The 24,271-nt window shown below is 50.7% G+C and overlaps 1 protein-coding gene across 1 annotated transcript; it reads left to right on the plus strand.

The window, feature by feature from the left end:
• Nucleotides 1–2,720: 2,720 nt before the first annotated feature.
• LOC119375889 (uncharacterized) lies at nt 2,721–19,133 on the plus strand. Its single transcript, XM_037645921.1, has 4 exons — nt 2,721–4,556; nt 4,735–6,213; nt 6,260–7,390; nt 19,029–19,133. The coding sequence occupies exons 1-4, from the start codon at nt 2,721–2,723 to the stop codon at nt 19,131–19,133; spliced, it is 4,551 nt and encodes a 1,516-aa protein (XP_037501849.1).
• Nucleotides 19,134–24,271: the final 5,138 nt, after the last annotated feature.

A 24,271-nucleotide genomic window follows, 5' to 3' on the forward strand; every position in this document is an offset into this window, starting at 1 on the left:
CACTAGAAAATGATTTAGATACCGTATCACAGTGGTGCCGCACGTGGCATATAGAGTTGAACGTCGCTAAATGCAAAAGCATGCGCGTAACCAGACGGAATGTCACCTCTCCGTCCTATTCCCTTAACAATTCACCCCTGCAAACCACAGCTTATCGTTACCGTTCACATATCTAACAACTTGTCATGGAAACACCACTTCCATCACATATTAGCTAAAGCAAACCAAACTTTAGGTTACTTGAAAAGAAAGTTCTATCTTGACCCACCGTCGGTAAAGCTATTGCTTTATATGACCTACGCTCGCCCTCAAGTAGAATACCCCTCATCTGTCTGGGACCCGCACAGCCCTACATTAACACAAAGCATTGAGGCAGTACAAAATCGCTCAGTTCGCTTTATTTCATCCAACTACGATCGCAATGCCAGTGTCACAAACGTGAAAGCTGCTCTTAATCTACCTTCCCTAGCAACGCGTAGAAAACAATCACGCATTTGTCTTCTTCATAAAATATACTACCCGCTCTTCGTTCCTTGTTCATACACCCAGCTCCATTTCGCTCACACCGACTTGATCATCATCATAAGGTTGACATACCCTATTTTTCAACTACTACAGGCTCGCAATCATTTGTTCCCAGGACAGCAGGTGATTGGAATCACTTACCTGCCTTCATAACTGATATAACTGATACAACTGCATTTAAAAATGTCTTATCCAGCGTAATGTAACACTATATGTTTATTTCTTGAACGTATTGTACTTTACAAGGCTTTTGTAATTATTTTGTGTAATGCTTCAAGTTATACTTTTTTGCTGTTATTGTTCATGCCCTTGTTAACTGTGCACACCCCCACCACCTCTGTGATGTATTTATACCCAGCGTACTGTAGCACTACATGTTTATTTCTTCAACGTACTGTACATTACTAGATTTTGTGAATATTTTGTATAGTGCTTCCAGTTATACTATTTTGTTGTTATTGTTCGTGCTCTTGTTTACTATGCACACCCCACCCCCTCTGTAATGTATTTATACCCTGAGGGTATTATAAATGAAAAGAAAGAAAGTCGAAAAATTACACCATATCCCGCTAAAGGGGACCATGAGGCGATGCGAAGCCGGAGCACTTGCACGATCGCGTTCCGTTGGCGTTCGTTGGGCATGCTACCGACCTCGCATCGTGGAACGCGAAGAGGGACGCTACGCGCGTCGTATCTTCCATCTAGCCTGGCCGTTAATTCTCGCAGGGCGAGTGGGGAACGCGGTCGACAGGCGGGCGAGAGGGGGGCAGCGTGGGAGAGGAGAGAGAAGTGGAGGGGACGCCCATGCGCTCGAGCTCATCGCGGCGTTGCGCAGGAGAGAATTTCGGCATGTCTAGCCCCCGTTTCAGAGGAAGAGTGGAAAGGGAGAGGGGGAGGGGAGATGGAATGTGGAGAGGGAACGTAGAGAGGGGGAAGGGAGAGGGAAAGTGGAGAGGGGGTGTGTGGAGAGCGTATGCGCATGCGCAGTAAGGGTGGTCACGTTGCACACCACCACCACCACCGGATTGAGCTCCGCCTAAAGATACTTCGCATCTAAAAATAAATACCACATCTTTCCACAATCGCTGTCGTCTGGAAAACTGCCATACGAGTGGAAAATCGCCAAAGTAGTACCCATGTTTAAATCCGGGAATAAGAACTCACCTAAAAATTATCTTCCAGTATCACTCACATGCATCTGCTGCAAAGTACTCGAGCACATAATCGCCTCCCACGTCTACACTCACCTTGAAACTAACACATTCTTCTTCCCTAACCAGCACGGATTCAGAAAGGGCATGTCATGCGAATCACAGTTATTGGAATTTACTACTGACATTCATTACAACATAACTAATGGCCTACAGACCGATTCCATATATCTTGACATTGCTAAATCTTTCGACCGTGTCGCCCATTGCCGCTTTACTTCTAAATTATCTGCCCTCCGATCAGACTCTCTCACTTTATCATGGCTCGGAAATTTTCATTCCCTTCGCAAGCAGTTCACAACAGTTAACACTTCTTTCTCTCCCTCTTCCTGTGCCTCTTCTGGCGTCCCACAGAGGAGCGTTCTTGGCCCATTACTTCTCCTTATCTACTTCAACGACCTCCCAATTAAAATTTCATCAAATATCCGAACCTTCGCTGATGACTGCATGCTCTACAGACCCATAAACTGTCCTAACAATCACTTCATCCTTCAAGATGGTCTTAATACTAGCTCTAACTGGTGTAGCACTTGGCTCATGACACTAAACACTAATAAATGTAATGCTCTTTTTTTGGACGTAAACAAGTCGTTTCTAACTTTACCTACCATATACAAAGCGGCAGGCTCTCCCGGGCAACTTCCTATAAATATCTTGGCGTCCACTTTACACCAGGACTTTCCTGGCTTGAACACATCACTGCTGCCTAAGTGCAAAGGCCTCCAAAAGATTGAGAGTTCCTTTCGAGCGTTCACAGAGAGCAGACGTGTTGCTCGGAGCTCTTGCGCCCGCGGGAGACGCTATAGCGTCTCACGCAGTGCTTCTCGCATTCTTGGACTCTCTTTTCCTGTTTGAGTTCTTTCGACCAGAGTGCTCATCACGGACATTGCATTTGGATCACTGTCGCCGCTTTCGTGACCTGAATCCTGCGACAGTGTCTTCTGTCACCGGCGCGTCTCTGACGCAGCCGTCATCACGGCTACCATGGCAGAGGAGTCTCCACCATCTTCGGCGACGCCTGTCGAACGCGCACGGCGCTCCCTCGTTCGCACATCGTCGCACAGGCGTTCGGAGAGCGTCGCGTGTACCCGTATGCTGTGGAACCTTATCGCCAACGCCAACACGGTGCGGTTGAGACATGAACAAGCGCAGCGACTCTGCAAGGTCGTCGGCAAGCAACCTACGGCGCTTCACCTACCGGCGCCTGCTGCCGCCGCCGATGCAATCGCAAGGGGCCTGGCGACCTCGGGAGCCTCCTGCCCAACCGTCCGCACCGCTCTCTCTTCGGATACTTCGGCTGCACTTCAAACAGCCCTTCCCGGCGTTCCCAACACAGTCGGTAGGCCCATGACTTCTTCCGCGCTCGTCTCTGACTCGCGGAACGTACCACTGCCGGTAGACACGGAACCTGAGCTCGATGACATGGACACTACGTCTACGCGCAAGCGTTCGCGTCCTAGCGAGTCGGGCAGCGACGACGAGGGTGCCTCGCGCAAAATGCAAGCAGTAGCAACCGAACGTGTCACGGTTATGTCGCCTACCGCACCGCCAAGTGATACGGTTGCCGAGGAGCAACCCGACACCCCCGACGCCGATGGAACCAACGAGAACGAGTTTCAGACCGTGTTCTCAAAATCGCAGAAGCGTCGCCAGCGCGCCTCGACGGCTCCGCGACCAGTTGGGAACATCGGCTCTCCCACCGCACCTGCGGCCACTCCTGCCGCGCACCCGTCTACTGCCCGCGTTGTCCCTGAGCCTGCCAAACCGCCCACTGCGACTCAGGCCGCTTCTACAGGAGTGCTTGCAGCTGCAGACACCATGCTGCGCTCTGCCTTGTCGCCGCTGGATTCCGGCACAGTTCTTTTCCGACCGGCCAACGCCGGTGCTTCCTTTCACCGCACCTCCCGCCTTGCCATTGCGCAAGCTCTCTCTGCGCTGCCCGGCGTCAAGGAGGTGCGAGTAAACACGAAAAAGAACATCGTGGCAGCCGACGCATCTACAGCAGAATTGATGGATCGCCTACTGGCCACGTCGGAGCTCGCGGGAATACCCGTGACTGCCCGCCCTCCCGCTGACCGCTCACAAAGCAGCGGTGTGGTGCAGGGCGTCGACGGCGACTACACTGACGAGGCCCTGCTGGCTGCAGTGACGTCCGAGGTGCCGGTGATTGCAGCCAGGCGACAAGGGACATCACTGATACTGCGGTTCGCTTCCCCCGTCCCTCCCGCCCGTGTCCACCTTTTTCGCATGGCGTTCGAAGTGAGGCCATCCCGGCCTCGTCCACTTCAGTGCCTGCGGTGCGGACGCTATGGACACATCACTGCAGCTTGCCGGAGACTAGAGCGGTGCCTGCGTTGCGGTAACCACCATGGGAAGGACGCCAGCTGCACCAGCAAGGTTAAGTGCCTGCACTGCGGTAGGCCACATTCAGCTGACTCCACGGAATGCCAGCTGTGGCAAAGAGAGCGGCGCCTGGCCACCATCAAGGCGTCATCTCCCACGTACCTGCCTCATCGCGAGGCTCAAGCAGCCTTGCGGTCAAGCTCTAGTGGGACGAGTGGTCCTCAACTAAACCAGACCACAGGCAAGAGCTACGCTGCAGCGGTGGGAGCTCCATCGAAGGATCCGCGCCCAACAGGCGCACAACAGCGGGAGCCGCCTGCTGGTCCCAAGAAGCAGGGCTCAGCCAAGCCTCGCCCACCCACGAAGGCAACCTCGCAGCCTCATGCTGATCAGGAGAACGCAAACCTGAGGCTCCTCTTAAGGGCAGTTGCGGACCTGCTGCCTCCTGAGAACCAGCTGCGCTCCATCTGCCTTCAGGCAGGTGGCGTGCACCCTCCTAACAGCCACCATGGCTAACAATCATCTGCAACCAGCAGGGAACCACCGCCGCCGCCGCCCGTGTGTGCTTCAGTGGAACGCTAACTCGTTGCGGCGGCGGCATGCAGACCTCTCCTTGCACCTCTCGCGGAGCGAGTATGACGTGCTCGCTTTGCAGGAGGTGTACGTAGCAACGGCCGACCTGCGACTTCCCGGATACATCGGCTACCATAGCGCCACGTCATGTATCCTCGACTCGTGCCAAGCCGCGCCGTGCATGGTGAGTGCACATCCCCAGGGTCGACCACGATGTGCGGTGTACGTGCGACGTGAACTACCACAAGCGAACATTAACGTGGCCGATGTCACTGGGGGTGCCCTCGAGTGTTGTGCTGTGACAGTGCGGTTACGTGGTGTTGATACGACAGTGGCCTCTGTGTATGTGCGTCCGGGACAGCGGTGGAACGCCGCTGATCTGCTACAGCTGACGGCTCGACTCGGACACAACTACCTTCTATGTGGTGACATGAACGCTCATCACACCATGTGGGGGAGTCGCACCTGCTCGTCACGAGGAAGGGATCTGGTGGACGTTATCCATCAACTGGGCCTGCAAGTCCTGAACACCGGGTCCTTCACCTTCGTCCGCAAAACAGGTCGACCCTCGTGCACCGCCATCGACGTCAGCCTGGCTAGCGAGGGAGACCGGTCCCACTGGGCAACGCAGCCTGACTGCTGGGGTTCGGACCACCTGCCGATCGTCATCACACCGGCGGGAGGGAAGATCCCAAGGACCAGGCAGTGCAGGACAGTCGATTGGCGAGCTTTCCGGCAGCAGCTCAAAGAGGCCCCGAAGACACAGGACTTCCTGGATCTGGTGGCAGCAGCAGCGCAAGCAGCCACAATCCAGTCCTGGGTGCCCGAGAACCATCCTGTGCCAGACCTCCGCCACCTGAACTTACGGGCTGCCAGACGCAGGGCTGAGAGAAAGTACCTAAAGGCCCAGCGCCCAGATCATCGAACACTTTTCAACCGTGTCGATGCGGTATGCCGGCGACATGCCAACCGTCGCAGACGGCAGAGTTGGCAGGGCATCTGCCACTCTCTTAGCCAGGCGAGAGGTGGCGCAAAAGCATGGCGGCTTCTACGGTCTCTCGTCATCGGACCAATGGCGCGGCAACCCGTACTTGCAGTGGCCATCCGCTTGGGCATCAGTGAGCAAGAACTGGCAGAACGGCTGGCCGATCGCTTCGCGGCACTGCCATTAGCCCGACCTGCGGCCATCACCACCACGCCTACCCCCAAGCCGCCGCAAGGCCACCACCCTGCCTGGACTGCCAGCCAAATTGCAGCTCTGTGCCAGGAGCCCATTTTCGAGCACGAGCTGAATGCTGCTCTGGCCAGAACCAAGCGCCGAAGTGCCCCCGGCGCCGACGGCATCACATACGAGATGCTGCGTAACCTGGACGTGGCTGCACGACAACGCTTGTTGAGGGCTTTCAATGACGCTTGGCAGAGCGGCACCCTACCTGAGGCTTGGCTGACTGCTATGGTGGTGCCCGTCCGGAAACATGGCCGCTCTGGTGCAGCCATTGCATCCTACAGGCCCGTCTCTCTTACCTCTGCTGCCTGCAAGCTCATGGAAGCCATAGCTCTGGCACGCTTGAGTTGGATTGCTGGGGCAACGGAGTTCCTATCAGCAGCAGACAGGCTTCCGGCGCCACCGCTGCACAGCAGACTCAATTGCGGACGTCGTCTCCACCCTGGAGGAGGCTAGGAGCAAGGGCGAGGTGGCCCTCCTTGTACTGCTGGATGTCCAAAGCGCTTTCGACGGCCTGCCACATATGGTCATAGAAAGTGCTCTGGACGCACTCGGCATCACGGGCTTTCTGCGTGCTTTCATCCGTGCCTTCCTAGCCGGACGGACCCTCCGGGTTAGAGTTGGACGCGCGGTCAGCGATCCAAGGCCAGTGACAGCCGGCGTCCCACAAGGTTCTGTCCTGAGCCCCTTTTTGTTCAACTTGGTGCTGGCAGGGCTACCTGGAATGCTACCGGTTGACAAGCGCTACCCCACGCAGTGCTCCTTGTACGCAGACGACGTGGCACTGTGGGTTAGGGGGCCCAGGCGCAACCTCACTGCCATCAGGCGCTCCCTGCAACGCTCCCTGGATGCTGTGACCTCTTTCTTCAGAACGATCGGGCTGATCGTGTCCCCCACGAAGACGGAGGCGCTGCTGGTTCACCCCAGAGTCGCTGCGCGGAGGGCCATCCGAAGGCTTGTGTTGGGAGACCGGCCAATCCCGTGGAGCAAGGCGGTGACGTACCTGGGGCTAAAGATCGATCACCGCCTCACTTGGATACCAGCCGTCAAACTCGCGACCTTCAAGGCCACCAGGGTTCAGACTGCTGTGGGCAAGCTGTTGAGCAGGGGCCAAGGGTGCACCCCGCGACTGGCACTTCAGCTCTACCAGGGGGCTGCAACGGCAGTGCAAACCTACGCACTGCCTCTGGTGCAGCTGGCGCAACACCGCAAGGAGCAGTTGGAGCGGCAACACCGCATGGCGATTCGGCGCTTCATGGGACTCCCGCGCCAGTCGCCCGTGGCTGCTTCATTGGCAGAGGCCCAGACGTGGCCGCTGTCTCTCCTTATGCTGCGACAGGCGCTGAATCATGTGGACCGTCTCCACAGGGCCCCAGGGGGCGATGCCCTGCTACGGAGACTGCGGAGCCGACCAGCTTCACGAATGGGACAAATCTGCACACTCTATGAAGAACTGGTGCCCGCGGCTCCCTGTCCTATCCAGCCCCCTCCACCACACCAGCAGCCTCTGGACGTGCATTTGGAGCTGGGCAACCTCAGCAAAAGGCGAACACCGGTGTGCGAGCTCCACCAGACAGCCGTGGCGAAGCTCCACGACAGGCTGCGGGGGCACCTCCTGGTGTTCACGGACGGGTCAGTCCGGGACAGCCCCCGCTCGGCCGCGGCTGCCTGTGTCATACCAACGACTGGGACGACCATCCGGTGTCGCCTTCCCTTCCACGCCAGCTCCACTGCAGCAGAATTGGCTGGCCTTCACATGGCAGCTGACTACCTCGCTGCTATGCCACCCCAGCTGCCCGTGGCGATCCTGTGCGACTCCCGGCCAGCCCTACAAGCGCTGCTGCAGCCAGACCAAGCCGGCATTACCGTGGCGTTACTGCACGCCAAGCTAACCGCCATCAAAACTAGCGGTGTGCGTCTGTCCCTTCACTGGCTTCCCTCGCACGTTGGGATAGCCGGTAAAGAGGAGGCCGACGCCGCCGCTAAGGCAGCACACCACGGCGACACCCCAGTCACCAAGGCGATAGCCCTGTCGGACTACTCCCGGCAACGACTGCGGCAGCTGCTTCCAGCGGCCCACCCTGACACGCGCGTGGCAAGTGGCAAACCACCGCCACCCCTACCAGAGACCGGCCTGGAGAGACGCGAGCGGTGGCTACTGCTTCGCCTGCGGACCGGCAGTGCTTGGCCTGCGGCACGCATGTTTTCCAAGGGTCGCTGCTCATCGCCTGCGTGCCGCAGATGCGGTGACGACGAAACTTTGGACCATATAATTTGCGCCTGCCCTGCCCTGGCCGCTGAACGACGCTTGATGGTGCGCCGCTATCGCCTGCTCGGGCTCCCTGCCACAACGGTGGAGGACTTTCTCTTTCCTGCACGTTCAAAGCTGCAAGCCCTGCGAGCCTTCCTCGAGTTTGCGGCTTCTGCGGACCTCGCCACCTTATAGACAAGCCCTTTGGCTTCGTGCTCCCGCCTTCGTGGACAAGACACACTTGCCACGCTAATCACTCCTTCTATCTTCCTTTCTTCTATCATCTTTACTTCCCCTTCCCCATTCCTAAGGGCGCTGAGCCGTGCCCCCGCGACGGGAGGCAGAAAATAGCGCCCCTTTTCATTTCTTTCACGAATCTCTCTCTCTCTCTCTCAAAAGATTAGGCTTTTTGCACCGAAACCTTTGTCGTTGTCCCTCTAACGTTCGCAAACTGTCCTACCTCACGTTCGTCCGCCCGCAACTGGAATATGCCTCATCTGCTTGTTCCTTATTATTTGCTCATTATAAAATTAACTATTAATAATAATTCATTATCAAATTAACATGTACGAAGCAATTCAGGACAGAGCTGCACGTTACATTTCCAGAATCTACTGCCATCATTCCAGGGTGACGCAGCTTAAACTCGATTATTCATTACAACCATTATGTATTCGCCGTCAAGTGTCCTTATTATGTCTATTTCATAAGTACGTCTACAGTAACAAAACATCTTCGTTGCAACTTGAATCCTCGACACATCACGTCTACACCTCTACACCTTCAACTTGAATCCTCTACACCTCTACACATCAAGAAAGTTACATAATCATCTCAGCTTCACCCGCATGTTTGGTAACACAAACACGTTTAACACATCAGCACTATCGCAAGCCATCCGCATGTGGAATGATCTTCCTGATGATATCGCCTCTGATAGTAACCCGTTATCCTGTAACGATGAATACCTACCAACTCGCCCAGTTTTCTGCTTTGTTAGTAACCCTAACGGCTTTCGTCGGAAACTTGAGATACATTTTCACGATGTAGCGTTGTAAGATTTTTTTTCGTCTAACATTCAAGCTTTTATATTGTGAAGTGTTGCGCTCTATTTTTAATAACGTGCTGTAATCTGCTATTCGTGTACTATTTAATTACGGTGACTGATTGCATTGTTTATTTTATTAAGAATTATTTTTTTATTATTGTAAGCTGCACTGTAGCTTTGTTCATTTTGAGATTTTGTTCAATATCTGATTTTACTCCCCCCTTACTCAATGCCTTGAGGCCTGTAAGGTATATAAATAAATAAATAAATAAATAAATAAATAAATAAATAAATAAATAAATAAATAAATAAATAAATAAATTTCTATTGGTGAGCCTGAAATGTTAAGGCGGTGAAGTCGAACTGCTTGCATTTGCGGTGCTCCCCGTTACTCAATGCCTTGAGGCCTGCAAGGTATTTAGAAATAAATAAATAAATAAATAAATAATTTCTTTTGGTGCAGCCTAAAAAGGTTAAGGCGGTGAAGTGGAACTGCTTGCATTTGCGGAACTTCGTTTTGCGACAAAGCAGATGCAGACGACGTGGCGCCAAACGGAGCCGAAAGAACGAAGTTTGGACAAATCCGTGTACTACCCATCATTCCCATGCTGGCTCTTCCCATGCAGCTTCCATAGACAATGGCGCCAGAGTTCCCTCTAGTAAATATTCTAGGAAACTGTATGGTTTTGCCCATTCCGGCCACCTATCAATTGCTTCGTACTGGACACAAGCACCGAATAATTACGTACGCCGACGCCTCGCCAATAAAACAACAGCCTTACCACGTTTGGGCAAAGGAACGTGATTTGATCAATGCACAAGTGGAAAAGGTGCTGCAAGACTGCGTTATACAACCTTCCAAGGGTCATCGCAGGTCGTTCTCGTGAAGCAAAAAGACGGAACACTGCGCTTCTGCTTGGACTACAGAAAGCTTAACAGCGTGACTAAAAAAGACGTCCATCAACTGCCCGGCATCGATGATTCACTCGAAAGTATGCGGCGGGCCAAGTATTTTTCATCTATACACTTGAAAAGCGGGTACTGGCAGATTGTAGTTGATGAACGAGATCTCGAAAAAACTTTCTCGGCTTTGCTAGACCGGATGGCCTGTATGAGTTCAAAGTGCTTCCTTTCGGCCTATGTTCTGCACCTGCGGCATCCCAGAGAAACATGGGCACTGTTCTGACCGGTCTAAAATGGCATACTTGCCATATTTATCTGGATGATGCCTTCGTCCTTTCTGTGACCTCTGAGGAGCCCCTTAAGCGTCTGCAGACTGCTGTAAGCGCTCCGCACCGCTAGCCTCATGCTCAAGCCACAAAAATGGCACTTTGGTTACAGAGAACTTAAGTTTCTCGGTCATGTTGTGAGGCGTCACGTATCTCGGGAGCGCTTGCAATATGTGATGGAGTTGGGGAAGAGAGACAGGCGGGAGACCGTGGCGTCACTGCAAACAAATTTTATCAGACAACACTGCAAACAAAATTCTCACACCAAAAAATTTACAACTAGAAATATCATGTGCAAAGACGCCAAGCTATACAAAAGAACTCAACCAACAATTCTAACTAAGCTCGGCCCTACTGGCTCGAAAGTCTGGCCACTATGGCGTCTCAGTCTCGCTACGCGAATCGAACGTTCTTACTTCTGTGTGTTCGTCGCCTGGATTCCGTGCCAAAGTCGACGTTCGGCCCCGTCGTCGCAGCTACTCTCGACGTCTTAGGGTCGTCGTCATCGATACGCCACCTCGCTAGTCTTCTTCGTCGCCGATCCTCCGGCCCTTTGTCGAGAACATCGGTCTCGTCCAGTTAGGCCTTACTCTTGGCCTCTCTTTGGTGCACCGGGTCAAACTGCCGACGTGCCTTTCCGGTGATTGTCATTCGGTCGCCGTCGTCTTGCCGGGCTGTGGATGTGCCGTAGGTGCCCTGCGAACTGCTGTGATGAGGCTGCTGCAAGCTCGGGGAGCCTCACTTGGATGGCACCAAGGTCGACGGCCACCCTCCCGAGCCTCTTGTGCCGCTGCCTCCAGAACCGGGTCCTGCTGCTCTCGTCGCGGGTGCGACGCTGGCTTGCAGCCCCTTGCTCCTCGACAACTCCACCGAACAATGACTGCTTGTTCCTCTGGCGTTCCGCACCTCAGTTCGGGTCGCGTGGCACGCGCCTTTCTCCGGCCAATGGCTTGCGTTGACGTGGCGGGGGTGCACACCATCGGGTACTTTTCCATTCCCCGCACACCATCGACGCATTGCGCTGTCCGGCACGCGCCCCGTGCCCCTTTACTCATGACAGAGTGCGGGTGGTGTTCGACCTGATCCTGACAAGAGCACCGCCGTAGCCTCGTTTCCTGTTCCCCGTGACAAGAACGTCGCTTTCGGACACTTTGCGCGTACTATCGTCGCTTCATCGCCATTTTTTCAAGGATTGCGTAACCGCTAACTCGACTGATTCGTGAAAACGTACCGTTCCTCTGGAATCAAAAGCAGGGCGCGGCTTTCACCGAGCTACAGGATCGTTTGCAGACACCAGCAGTCCTCGGTCACTTTGACCAGGATACTGATACTGAGAGTAATATTGACGCCAGTAACGTAGGTCTTAATGCCGTCCTCGTCCAACAACAAGAGGGCGTGGAGCGAGTTGTAACGTGCGCCAGCCGCACTCTTTTCCGCGCCGAGGCAAACTACACGTCAGAGAAAGAGTGCCTCGCGGTTGTGTTGGCCATGATGAAATTTACGCCTTATCTTTACGGACGCCACTTCAAGCTGGTGACCGATCATTATTCGTTGTGCTGCTTAGCCAGCCTATGTGGCACGTACGGGCGATTGGCATGATGTAGTCTTCGTCTGTAGGAATTCGATTTTACTGTTATTTACAAATCGGGCCGCAAGCACGAAGATGCTTATTCATTGTCCCGTGCACCTGTCGAAGCTTGTGACCACGACGTCGAGGATGACAGCGGCTTCGTTGGGGCCCTTACTACGACAGATCTGATTACACGATAGCGCGAGGATGCCGAAATCCGCACAGTCATCGAAAATCTCTTAGGACGCAACTCTCCCGTACCTCGATGTCGTCCTCGAAGTCTGTCGTCGTTCTGTCTGCGAGGTGGTGTTCTGTATAAGAAAAACTCGAATGGCAACGAGAAAACCTGCCTTCTGTCTATACCCACTGACATGCGTGACGACATTCTTCTCGCCTGCCGCGACGAGCTCACATCTGGTCACTTAGGTGCCTCCCGAACTCTCGCCAGAGTTATAAAAACGTACTACTGGCCGAAGCTTTCTGTATCCATTGAGCGGTGCGTAAAAAGCTGTCGTGAATGTCAACGCTGCAAATCCCTGCCACTGTAGCCCGCGGGGCTTCTGCAGCCGATCACACCACCTAGGGCGCCATTCGGCCAAATAGAAATTGACTTACTGCGCCCCTTTCCGTTGTCATCTGCTGGGAACAAGTGCATTGTAGTTGTCACAGACTAACGAAATGCGCCGAGACAAGGGCACCACAGCGCGCCACGGCTTCCGATGTTGCCCAGTTTATTATAGAGCAGATCATTCTTCGACATGGCGCCCTGTCGTGCGTATTTACAGACAGAGGAACACCTTTCACGGTCTAGCTCATTGACGACGCATTCAAGCTTTGCTAGACGAGCCATGGCAAGACCACCGTGCATCATTCGCAGACCAGCGAATTGACAGAGCGACTGAACAAACCAATCGCCGACCTGTTATCCATGTACGTATATCGCCGGCATAAGACGTGGGACCAGGTCCTACCGTATGTCACATTCGCGTACAACACTGCCATCCAGAAACCTACACGATTCACGCCTTTCCGTCTTGTCTGTGGACGTGAGGTCCAGACTATGCTGGATGCTATGCTTTGACACGATTGCGACGCTTTGCTCACAGCTGATGCTATGCAACTTACTCAATGTGCCGTTGAAGCTCGCCAATTAGCGCGCCTGCACATTACGCAACAGCAGAGTGCAGATGCACGCCGCTACAATGCTCGCCATCGACAAGTTGTATACCATCCGGGTGATGAAGTTCGGTGTGGACTCCAGTTCGCCCCCAAGGGTTGTGTGAAAAACTGCTCATTCACTGCTTTGGACCCTACAAGGCGTGGTGACGCGTTAGTGACGTGAACTACGAGGTTGGCCCAGCTATGGCTTCGTCACCCCGGCGTCGGAAGCACCCGACAGAAATTGTGCACCTTGTGCGACTGAAGCCGTACTTTACGCAGTAGTGCGACTCGACCTTGTTGCTTTGTTTTTGTCTATGTGCGTACCTTCTGCTGGCTTTCTCTTCTTCGTCTTTGCATATCACTTGCAGAGCATCAAAACGATGCTTGTTTTTTATCGGGGTAGTAATGCCACCTGCTCATCAGGTACGGCGAGCGCGAGCCAGCATTTCACAAGAATGGAAGAAGACGATTAGAGACAGCGCGCGCTCTCGCTGAGTTATTTTATAGATGCGAAACAGCTTTTGCTCGGGGCTGTGTCCTACCTCCCTCACGTGTCCGCTCCCCCACTGCGCATGCGCCAACTCTCCCCCCTCTCGCGTGAGCGCGAGGAGGTGGAAGGAGGTGGCGTGAGCGCTGCCTCCGCTTCGTTTCTCCTCTCCCGTTTCTCTCTCTCCGGCACAGCTGGGCGCTCTTATATAATGCGGCGCGCGCTCGCTCCCGTTGTACTCTCCCTCGCTGAACGTAAACGGCAACGCCACCACGCGTTACACTCTCCTTCGCAATGGCGCTGTGGACACTCGCGAAGCTAAACGTAAATGGCAACGGTGGGAACCGTTGCACTATCCTTCGCAGCGGCTTTATGGATATTCGCGAAGCTGAACGTAAACGGCAACGCCGGCAAGCGTTGCACTCTCCTTTGAAACGGCTCTATGGACGCTCGCTAAGCTGATCGTAAACGGCAACGCCGGTAAGCGTTGCACTCTCCTTCGCAATGGCGCTATGGACGCTCGCGAAGCTGAACATAAACGGCAACGCCGGCAAGCGAATCTCGAAGCTGCGAGGCAAAGCGAAGCCGAAGCGCAACGGAAATATCGAGCTGGGGGGGGGGGGGTAACATAAGCGATACACAACATATACACCACTCCACAAACAAATGCGACGTACACAAATGGAACAACAATGGAAACATAAATGAACACCCAGCGCTGCTTCGCATCCCCACATGGTTCCCTTTAGTGGGAGATGGTGTAATTCTTTGGCAGCCCCCTTCCAAGTCTTGTGCGCCTCTCCGCCGGTGCAGTAATTCCTAGTTTAACTCCTTCTGTAGCACGTAACAATATGTTACACCACGACCAGAAATCCGAGGTTAAAATAACAGCGCAAACGCACAAGACGCCCACAAAGAAAAGAAACCTATGGCACAAGCGCTGACTAACAACTGCTTTATTATTTCATATGCCAATGCATATAAAATCCTAAGGCAAACATACCGCATATGTGCACACAACAATAGCTCTAAACCAAGACGTGTAACAAAGATGATAGTGTATTACATACGCGAAGACATGAAGTTACATTCAGATGGGTGCAGGGACAAAGAAGTGAAGAAGTAATAAGGACAAAGAAGTGCCTTTGCGCAGTAATTTTAGCCTCAGGAATATGTGCCCACTAGAGCCAAACGAAGATTTACCTTACTGACCAGAACTGACGCCCGCAGAGAACGCGAGCCGTGGCTTCACGTGCCACTGCCAAGCACCGTCTTCATTTTTTCTCTTGAGGTCGTGCGCTCTGCAGTTTTGTTTGCAGCGCTAAGGATGGCACTGCAGGGTCTTGGGACAACGCGAGCGCAAGAGTCCGAGAGTGGCTTGCGTTGTGCGCATGCATACTGGCGGCTCGCAAATTCCTTGGTCCCCAATTCCAAAACTGTCTATTGTTTCGCCGGAGTTGGGATGTGCGCCTTAGACGTGTACTTTGACATACAGGACGTAGTCGACCGTGCTAGCGTGAGTGTCCCTTGAGGGGGAGTTTTAACGCGGTAGCGTTAGAGAGCTCGTGTCGCAGAAATTCCGCTGTCGGCGTCGGCACCGTTGGTTGTGAGCGAAAAATCATCCGTGAGCGAAAAATCGAGAAAGTAGCAAATAAAATAAACGATAAAATCTTCGGTCCCCGTGAGGATCGAACCCGGGCCGTTCGCGTGGCAAGCAGGTGTCTTACCACAAAGCCATGATGTTGCTTGCAGCTGCTTCGGACAAAAACACTACATAAATGTCATGTAGTGAAAGGAGTCTCGACGCATTTTGTTCGGCAGGTGTCACGACGAAAACGAGCCCATACGGAAGGCGCATTCGCGAGGCCATCAAACTACGTCGAAAAACGCCGGGATAGTGCAGCCATCGCCGCTAAATACACGCACGAACTTTCAAACAGCTCTAAAAATGGACAACTATGTCCATCTAGAGGAAAGCATATCAAGCCAACGCAGCAAACGCTAGATAATGTGCTGCCATCTGTGAGGCATTGTGAGAAATATGTCTCGAATTTTCATGGCATCCGAGAGGGCCGGCGCGCGGCGTATATCTTGGAGGCCATGCGACTCTTGCTTTAGATCGAAAGCCTGTAAAATTCGCGCGCGTGCGTGCGTGTGTGTGTGTAACAATACACATTAATAGGTATGCACTTAGTGGTTGAAGTGCGCACTAGGGGCCAGATTTCGCTATCGCGTTCAACTCTTAAAGGCGAAGCTTAAGGGTCCCCCAATTTTTGAACGTCTTGTGCGTTCACCGCAAAGTTTGCGTTGAAACTATGGACCACACGAAGGTCCCATGGCTCGCTGCAGCGGCCGCGTTTGCGAAAGGAGTAATCTGCTAGCTAGAAGAGCAATAGTGAGGTTAGTTGAAGTAACAACTGTGACAGTTCGCGCACGTCCTATGCATTCCTGTGAGTTCTTTTCGTGCCTCCTTCTTTGTGTTTGAGCAGCGCGCTGCAAGTGTCGAGCGGTGACAGTTCTTAGTTCACACTTGCCTTGCGTGTTTTCTTTTCCTGCCGCCTTAGTGCTTGAGCAACGCACATCAAGTTTCTAGCTGTTTACCGTTATTCTTGTGACATTCCAATTTCTTTCTACCGCATACATTGCTTCGCGCTTGAGGCGAAAATGGGACTTTTTTGTTGCGCTGATTGTTGCCTTCTTCATTTTTATGGAGCGATGGTGACTAGTCGGATTTACCCCATTTTTGTAGCGCATACCCATTTTATGATGGTCCGTGACTACCTGACACACCGTGACGATATTAGACGCCGACAATACGAGCCCCTAAGGTGCTTCGCACCTAAAATCTGGATCCTAGCAGGAATCTAACCCAGTCATTCTACGGGGCGGTTATGCAATCTACCAGAGCCACACTAGGGTTTAAACTGCTTTAGAAAAGATGCTATGCAAGCGTCATGTCGGTGCGACGTCAATCGTGGTAAATTCGTAACAGGGTCATAAACATAGCACGTGTTCTCTTATGATACAGGCGTCATATCGGTGTAACGTAGGTTGTGGCGCCTGTGCCAGCTCCATTTTTCTAGGAGTCTAACAAACAATATTTATGGCGCCGATGACTCAGCAAGCTATATTCAAGCGTTGTTATACCACAGAGGAATATGATAACGAGTGATATTCACACCATCGCAGCGTGCACTTCGTCTCAATGTATCTGACGTCTATTCGCTAGAGTGCTCACGTTGCTTCAAACCATAAATTGCCTTTTTAAACGCCAGTGTAGTCGACGTGTCTGGTAATTCCGCGATGTGCACACTACTCCACCTACAAAGCCACGTCGATGTACCCTGTGATGTTTCTCTCACATAACAAAATGCTGCATTGACAGGTGCTGGCTGACTGGTTCGCATGAAATCGCTTCTCTTAATGCGTGGGGTCTGCTGAAATTTTGTATGCATTACTGTGAGATCATGTCAATGCAACTGACGTTTTTAAACACATGGCAGTTCCGCTTAAACTGTGTGCGCAAAGAAAAAATTATACAGGGTGTTTTTATTTAGACAATAATGATTTTTATAAAAGTTCCATGACAGTCAGGCTCCTGTCATTTTCGCACATGAACTATATGTTGAGGCGGAAATACTTTCCCGCAGCTAAAATGACGTTGACGCGACTAATTACAAAAAGTCTTTCATTAACTTTTAATTATTGACATGAGGGCAGGTGTTTATATTACAAAGTTGTAGTGCGTGCCAATTTATGGCATACCTATTTTTAGAAATCACAAAAGCTGCACGTAGTTCGGGATATTCATCATCTAATTTCAAGGACGAAATCTAAACTGATCGAGCTCGGCGCTGCGGCGGAATACCGGAATGACACTTGACAGGGTAGTGATGAAATTTCAATGAAGGCGCGCCGTAGCAGAATCTGGACAGAAAAATCGGCAAGCACTCTGAAATACACTAGTAGACAGCTTAATGTTTGCGTGCGATGGGTGGTGCCTATCTGTTTATTTCCTAAACTAAAAGAGGCCTGAAACAATATCTTGCCTGTCTGCAAGAAGAAGCGCCGCAGTGGCCGCCCCTGAGTTTATGCTTTCTAAACAAAGAAAAGGTTGACATTGCGGTTTTCCTGTGGGCATTTCGAAAAAAACTGATAAGCACCAAACACTACGCGCAAAAGTAAGGCGATGCGTGAGAAAAGTTGCAGCTTTTCACGAAAATATGCACCCGCGGCGCGCCGTCATTCAAATTCCGTCACTGCCATGTCCTCGTCTGACGTAGCAGCACGGTCGCACTTGTGCGCCGCTTCCGCTATTAGCTTCGATTTTGGCCGTGAAATTGGATGACGAATATCTCGAACTACGTGTAACTTTTCTGATTTTAAAAATATAGGACTGCCATAAATTGGCACGCACTACAATTTTGTAATATATACATCTGCCCTGAAGTCAATATTGAAAAAGTTATTGAACGAGTTTTTGTTAATTAGTCCCGTCAGTGTCACTTGAGCTCCGAAATATGAAGTTCATGTGCGAAAACGAGAGAAGCCTGATTGTCATAGACTTTTCATTAAAAATCTGTATTGTTTGAAATAGCACACCCTGTATAAAGAAATGAATCGTGATGTTATCCACTGGTTTTCTGGATTTTGTATAAAAAATCTGGGTATCCCCTTCAGTCACTGTGTACACAATTGTGTACGCGAACATCGCAGGCGCGTCACACGCTGCGTGTTTCTTCAAACTGCCTGAAACTCAATGTGAACATTCTTGCAGGCTTCCTCAGTGGGCAACTAGCGGTCATTTAATTTTATAGTCGTGCATAGTGCTGTAGAGGATCACTTTGCTGGAGACACTACCATGTCAGACGATTCTTCGACGTGCCACGCTCCAGGACCGACGTCAAGAGTATTTTTTTTCTCCGCTCGAAACGAATACAACCAAGAACAAACTGTGCATGCATTTCGCTCCTAATAGTTGATTCTTTTTAAGAAAGTATTAAACCTGACTGATGGCAGAATAATTAGATAATGAGTTATAGGCTAGTTACCATTAATGACTGAAACTCTCAAAAACAACACATTACTTCATTTTCTTTCTTGGAATGTAATACTGAGTGATTTCGCATTAAACCACGCGAGTTTGACGCATTTGCAGACAGTGTATCATAATTCGTGACTGAAGGGGGTATTCTGTGAAAACCAGTTTCCTGTCGCTAAAGAATAGCTTTTGATTGTCAGACAACGCTCAAATAATATGTACCATGCCGCAAATCATCAGGAACTGGTGTTCCACAAACGGCTTTGTGGTGCGAAGGGTGTGATGAATGCGAGTATTCATCCTCCACGCATTTTCATTATTCACATGCTAGAATGATCTCTCTATTTTCTTGTCTATTTTCCAGTTGCCTTTCGAGTTCCAAGATTTCTGTCAGCCCATGGCCGTTCAGAAAGATGAAAGCTCTACACGCAATTCATCTGCGGCTGATGAAACACGGGAGAATCAATGACAGTCACCTGGAGTGTTTCGTGGCACAATACAATATGCGGTTTCAGCAAAGACGGGGTTTCGCGCCGTCGCATCATGGCCAGTTGAACAGTGGTTTCTACGTCGGCAGTTCTGCTTTTGTTCTCCGTTCACCATTAAGTCAGAATAAAAAAAGCACCAGGAAAGTCATCGCGTAAACGCACTGTCGACAAAGCTGACTATCGTTGCCTTACGCTCTTCTATTTCGAGGAAACGATACGCAGATTTCGCTTGTCTTAACTTCACTGGCGAATTCAACGAATTTGTTAGGCGGTGTAATATATATTCTCACGTAATATGCAATATCTACAGTAATCAGTGGTAGAATGCATGCGTGGTTCGAGTAGACACGGAGGCGTGCGGTACCTTACGATGTGCCGATACCTCTTCTGGAAGGAATATTGTACTTTTTTTTCAATCTCAACAAGAGCGCCAACTTTGTAGGATGTGGTAAGGGCGCATGAACGCAGACTCGCACGTCTCAAGAGAGCGAGAAGTGCGGAGAAGCACTTGAGTTATCGAAAATATGATAGCTCCTTTCGCTTTGTCCGAACTACGCTGAACTAGTTCGTGAAACGTCAGAAGAGCAATCACTATTGGAGTACAGCAACCTCATGTAGAGGCTCTACTGAGCACGCCTTTGTCTGCTAGGTGCGTTCTATGTTGATCGATTTCGTAACGGTGAATATGCAACATCGACCACTGTATCACATTTGCTTATCATGCATGACTTATGTTATCTAGCATTAACTAGCATGTAGTAAAAGTGAAACACACAAACGCAGTAGGCGCGAATTCAGGTTATTGAATTACGCAGTAGGCGCGAACTAATTATTGAATTTATGCACAGTAGGATAGCCGTCAATACCCCTGCACTGTATCAAAAAGGCTGCCGATAGTGTGTAGCAGCTAACACTTAAATTTTCATCCAAACGGCTCTTCATCTAAAGGCAACGACCGCGTGCATACTGAAAGGGTAAAGTTGTTTTCACACACACAACCTTACTTCCAGAAACTAAGGCGATGGCACATCATTCCACAACGAAGCACCAACTAAAGAGCTCTGCTGCAAGACTATATCGCTACAAGCCGCGTTCGTGTTGTGTCCACATCCAACTTTGTCCCTCCACGAGCAGCTCCAGGCATTTATGCCAAAGGATTCTTGCTTTGTGATGCTTCTTGTGCCATGCCCCACTGCTGCGTGTAGTATGAAGCACCCAGTGAGAGTACGATTGATCGTGCAAGCAGAGTTCTGCTTTGAAGTGCGTCTGTGAAACGTGTGTCATCTCACGGCACGTCGGCCCGACAGCTGTGTGTGTGTTGCAGTGGTGGTGTTGGTGGAGGGGGTGGTGGTGATGCTGATTCGCGCCAGTGCGTGAGTTACGGGTGACGCAACTCTGGAAAACGCTACTGCCGATCAGGTTGCTCTATGGGCTCATTTCTTGCCCGAGTGTTGAGAACCATTCAGCGGGCATGGGGAGGAAACGGTAAGTAAGCAAATATTTTCCTTTGCCCTTTGTGCCACACACCTCCCGCTTTTCTTTCTGTAGAAACATCGCCGATCGCAATTAGCGAAACGGTAAGTGAACGGTAAGTGGCTCCTATCTTAACGAAGTTTATGGAAGCTCTAGAAAAAATTTTTTGCTGCACTTTCGGAAAGTGGCAATAGTGCCCCACTGCCGTTCAAATTTGTTACATTTTTTACGGAAGCTTCTCAATTTTCCTCTGGTTCAGATAAAAAGTTCGCCGCCATCTCACCCTGCGTCAGTCCAGCGAAGCTGTATCAAACACCATACATGCTGATAGGGGCTTATGTTTTATTATTACTTTAGGGTAATCGCAATAATAATCACTTTGTGGTCGCTGTAGTAGACCGTGATCTCTACCGCGACCATTTTCAGCAAGACGAATTTGTTCCTTTCGTCGAGCATTGTATTCACGCTGTTATTCTTGTGTGGTCTACTTCCGTGGTCTACCCGTTTCAGTCTTACAATGGGTCTCCTTTTAGGAATGAAAGCGGGATACACACGTTGGCAGAAGGGGGGGGGGGGGGTGTTGACGTCATTCGACGCCCTCGTGTGACGTGCAAAGCAGCGGCAACCTAATCTTTCACGGGAACGTGTGGGAGAGTGTCCCCATAGTTCACAGGCGCCTTGTCATCCACCATGTTGTTTTCATCCTTGTATTGTGGTTTTGTTATTGAAACGAATACTGAGCTTATGCTGTATGCCTGATTTAAAAGAAAGATATGCCGTTTTACTTCCATCTTAAAGGGCCCTTAAACCACGAAGAGGTAGAAATTAAGTTGTGGCGTTGCAGTTGTGCACGAGTCTGCAGCGAGCGCATTCGTCGGCTCGTTTGTTCCTCTCTCCGAAAGCCCCTCCTCAGCGTCCGAGGTGAAAAACCAACGAGCGCCCGCATCTGCTAGCAGAGGAGCGCTCGATCGCGAGCGTCTGTTGGTGGTTTAAAGAGGGGGTGGAAACTCCCTATACTTCCCATGGGACGCGCTCTCGCATGCTGATGCGCTGCGGAAGCGCCGCTTCCACCACTGGCGGCTGCCGGGTATCCTACTAGAAATAATTCACAAACAAAACATCTTTTCATGACGTCACTGGTGAGGTCAGCAAATAGAGGGAAAGGGCGCGAACCGAGAGGAGGAAGGTTGCCACGGAAGCCCTCCTTTCCCGCATCGCATGCAAGCGCAGTGTGTTCGTGCTATGTTGCAGGTTTGCTGGCCACTCGCGCGACGCGGCCATTCGTTAAATTTAGTTAACCATCCTTTTAACTTTGTTTGTGTGTTGTGAAGTAGAGAAAATAAAGCTGACCGATTTCTCAATAAGATAAAACTCGATGAACACAAGTAAAATTTTAATCTTTTGTTTTAATCACACGTTTCGTACTAAAAAAAAGAGACACACATGTATTGTGAAAGTGTCAATCAGCAAAAGCAGCTTTAATTTACAACTGAAATATGCACATACTGAGCAAATATTGAACCCAGGATGACCGAATCAATGAGCAAATTATTAACAATCACAAGCAGGCCACGTCGTACTTCACTCAATCACGCCTGTCATGACGGCGCACATATTTTTCTTACAGACTTGAGTACCAAACAAGACAAAAGTTCAGAGTTAGATGGAGCCTTGAAGCGATGAGAAATCGTTGAAAAGGGAATGCCGCCGGAGACAATGTTTCTACAAGTTGACTTGTCATTGTCAGGCCAGCAGCATTGCCCTGACGAAGAAAAGACCACTTGTCGAAACGTTGGCTCCAGCGACACTCCCTGTTAAACGATTTCTCAAAGCATCAGTGAGTCCATTACATTTATTTCAGTGACAATATTAGAAGTAAAGGCCCACAAAGTTTCAAAGCGGCTACATGGATTTCCGCGAACTAAATGAGCCTATAATTGCTTCACATCATTTGAACTACATGGCAAAAGTAAAAGATGAACAAACTGTGTCGCCGTACCAACACGCACTCAAGCCATTCATGCAACGTATTTTGCCGGCAACAAGTAGGCTGTCGTCTTGACGAAAGAAACTGCGCTCATGTCAGTCCAGTCAGGCCTGCAGAGAACTGGATTTACTCACGTACTCATGCAAAATGAATAGCTGCTCAAATAATGGACCCAAATACTTGTGCTCAACCGCTGTCCTGGGTAACATAAAAAAACCTTCGCGGTACTGGAATTCCATGGGTTAATAAACAGCAGAGCCGCGCAAAAGTGTGGCGCCCTCATTTAGCCATCTTCGACTAATACTCGGTTGGCCTCCTCGACGTCGGTCCCTGCGGCTTCCGTTCGCTCCACGCCCCATCACATATCTTCTCTTTCCCGTATTTGTACTTGGCACGGCAACCGAGCGAGATAACCGAGTGCGACCCAACTTGTGATATCGCTGAGCGAGTGGCAAGGGTAAGCGGAGGCAAGCGCTACGAACACAAGTCAACCAGTTCCGCGCTTCGCCTAATATAAAATTCATAAAATAAAAAGTAGAAAAGACAAATAAGATAAAGAAGAGTTCTTTGCAGTTCAATCAAATTTCTTTATTTGTAAAACTCGTGAAAGACAATAAATGTGAACATCCACATCGACCTTACTTTCTTCAACCAGACCTTAGGATGCCCGGCAACCGCTACGAGCGCGCACGTTCCTGGAAACCGATATTGCTGCTCAGTTTCCGGGGGCTGGTTTAAAGGCCTGTCATTTTCGTTTTACCGACAGAGACGAAACCATTACGGGGGCTGAGGTATACAGCTTCGTTATAAATAAAACCTGTCATTCCAAAGGCCAGGCAATCATATCTTTCTTGTTTTCTAGAGAGGCAATTTCAGCTCCCAGTCATCATGTATGTTTGTCGATTTGTGCACTAACCTGTATGATAAATGCATCGAACCACAGTGCCTTGCGAAAGTGGCACGCTCTTCGCGAAGCCCAATTGTAGATAATAGTGCATGGGAGTAATTTTCTTGATATTGTCAAGGGATCGTGACGTCGACGAAGGCAGCAGTCGGCGCGGCTAAGATGAAACGTACTATTTATTTGGCCGAACTTCTGGCCGTCCAACGGAAAATCAAACTACAACAATACACACTGTAGAGTGATAGCAACGAACAGAGCGTCCGCCTTCGATAAAACTGAACTGCGGCAAGGCGTTTCGGCATTTATATATGCGGCATTGAACATTCGAGCATTATCGCTATTGCCGCGTTAGTTGGAGAAAAAGCTCATCTGTTCGCGGTTGCGGCTCAAGCATAACAGACGATCCTAACATAACCTTGAATGTTCTCAGACATTCTGGCGCGATTTGCGCAATACAGCAGCTACACGTGCAAATAGGCCGGTAGCATAAAACATACAAGGAAGGGAGCGTGTGCGGCGTTGCCCACCTCTTAAAAGGCATCGCCCAATGCTTGTAACACAACATGGAAGGGGAAAAAGTGCATACACAAAGGATGTACAATAAAGCAAGAAAGTGCAATAAGCAATAAGTACAAGCAAAAAAGTACAATATTCAAGCGAAAAGTACAGTCCTCAGTTACGCTAACGCGCATAAAACGGCTTAAGGCGCACAACATGGACGACTTCAGGTCGTGCAAACCGCCGCTGAGAGTTCG

This window comes from Rhipicephalus sanguineus, unplaced genomic scaffold (genome assembly GCF_013339695.2).
Source record: "Rhipicephalus sanguineus isolate Rsan-2018 unplaced genomic scaffold, BIME_Rsan_1.4 Seq10031, whole genome shotgun sequence".
Classification (NCBI taxonomy): Eukaryota; Metazoa; Arthropoda; class Arachnida; order Ixodida; family Ixodidae; genus Rhipicephalus; species Rhipicephalus sanguineus.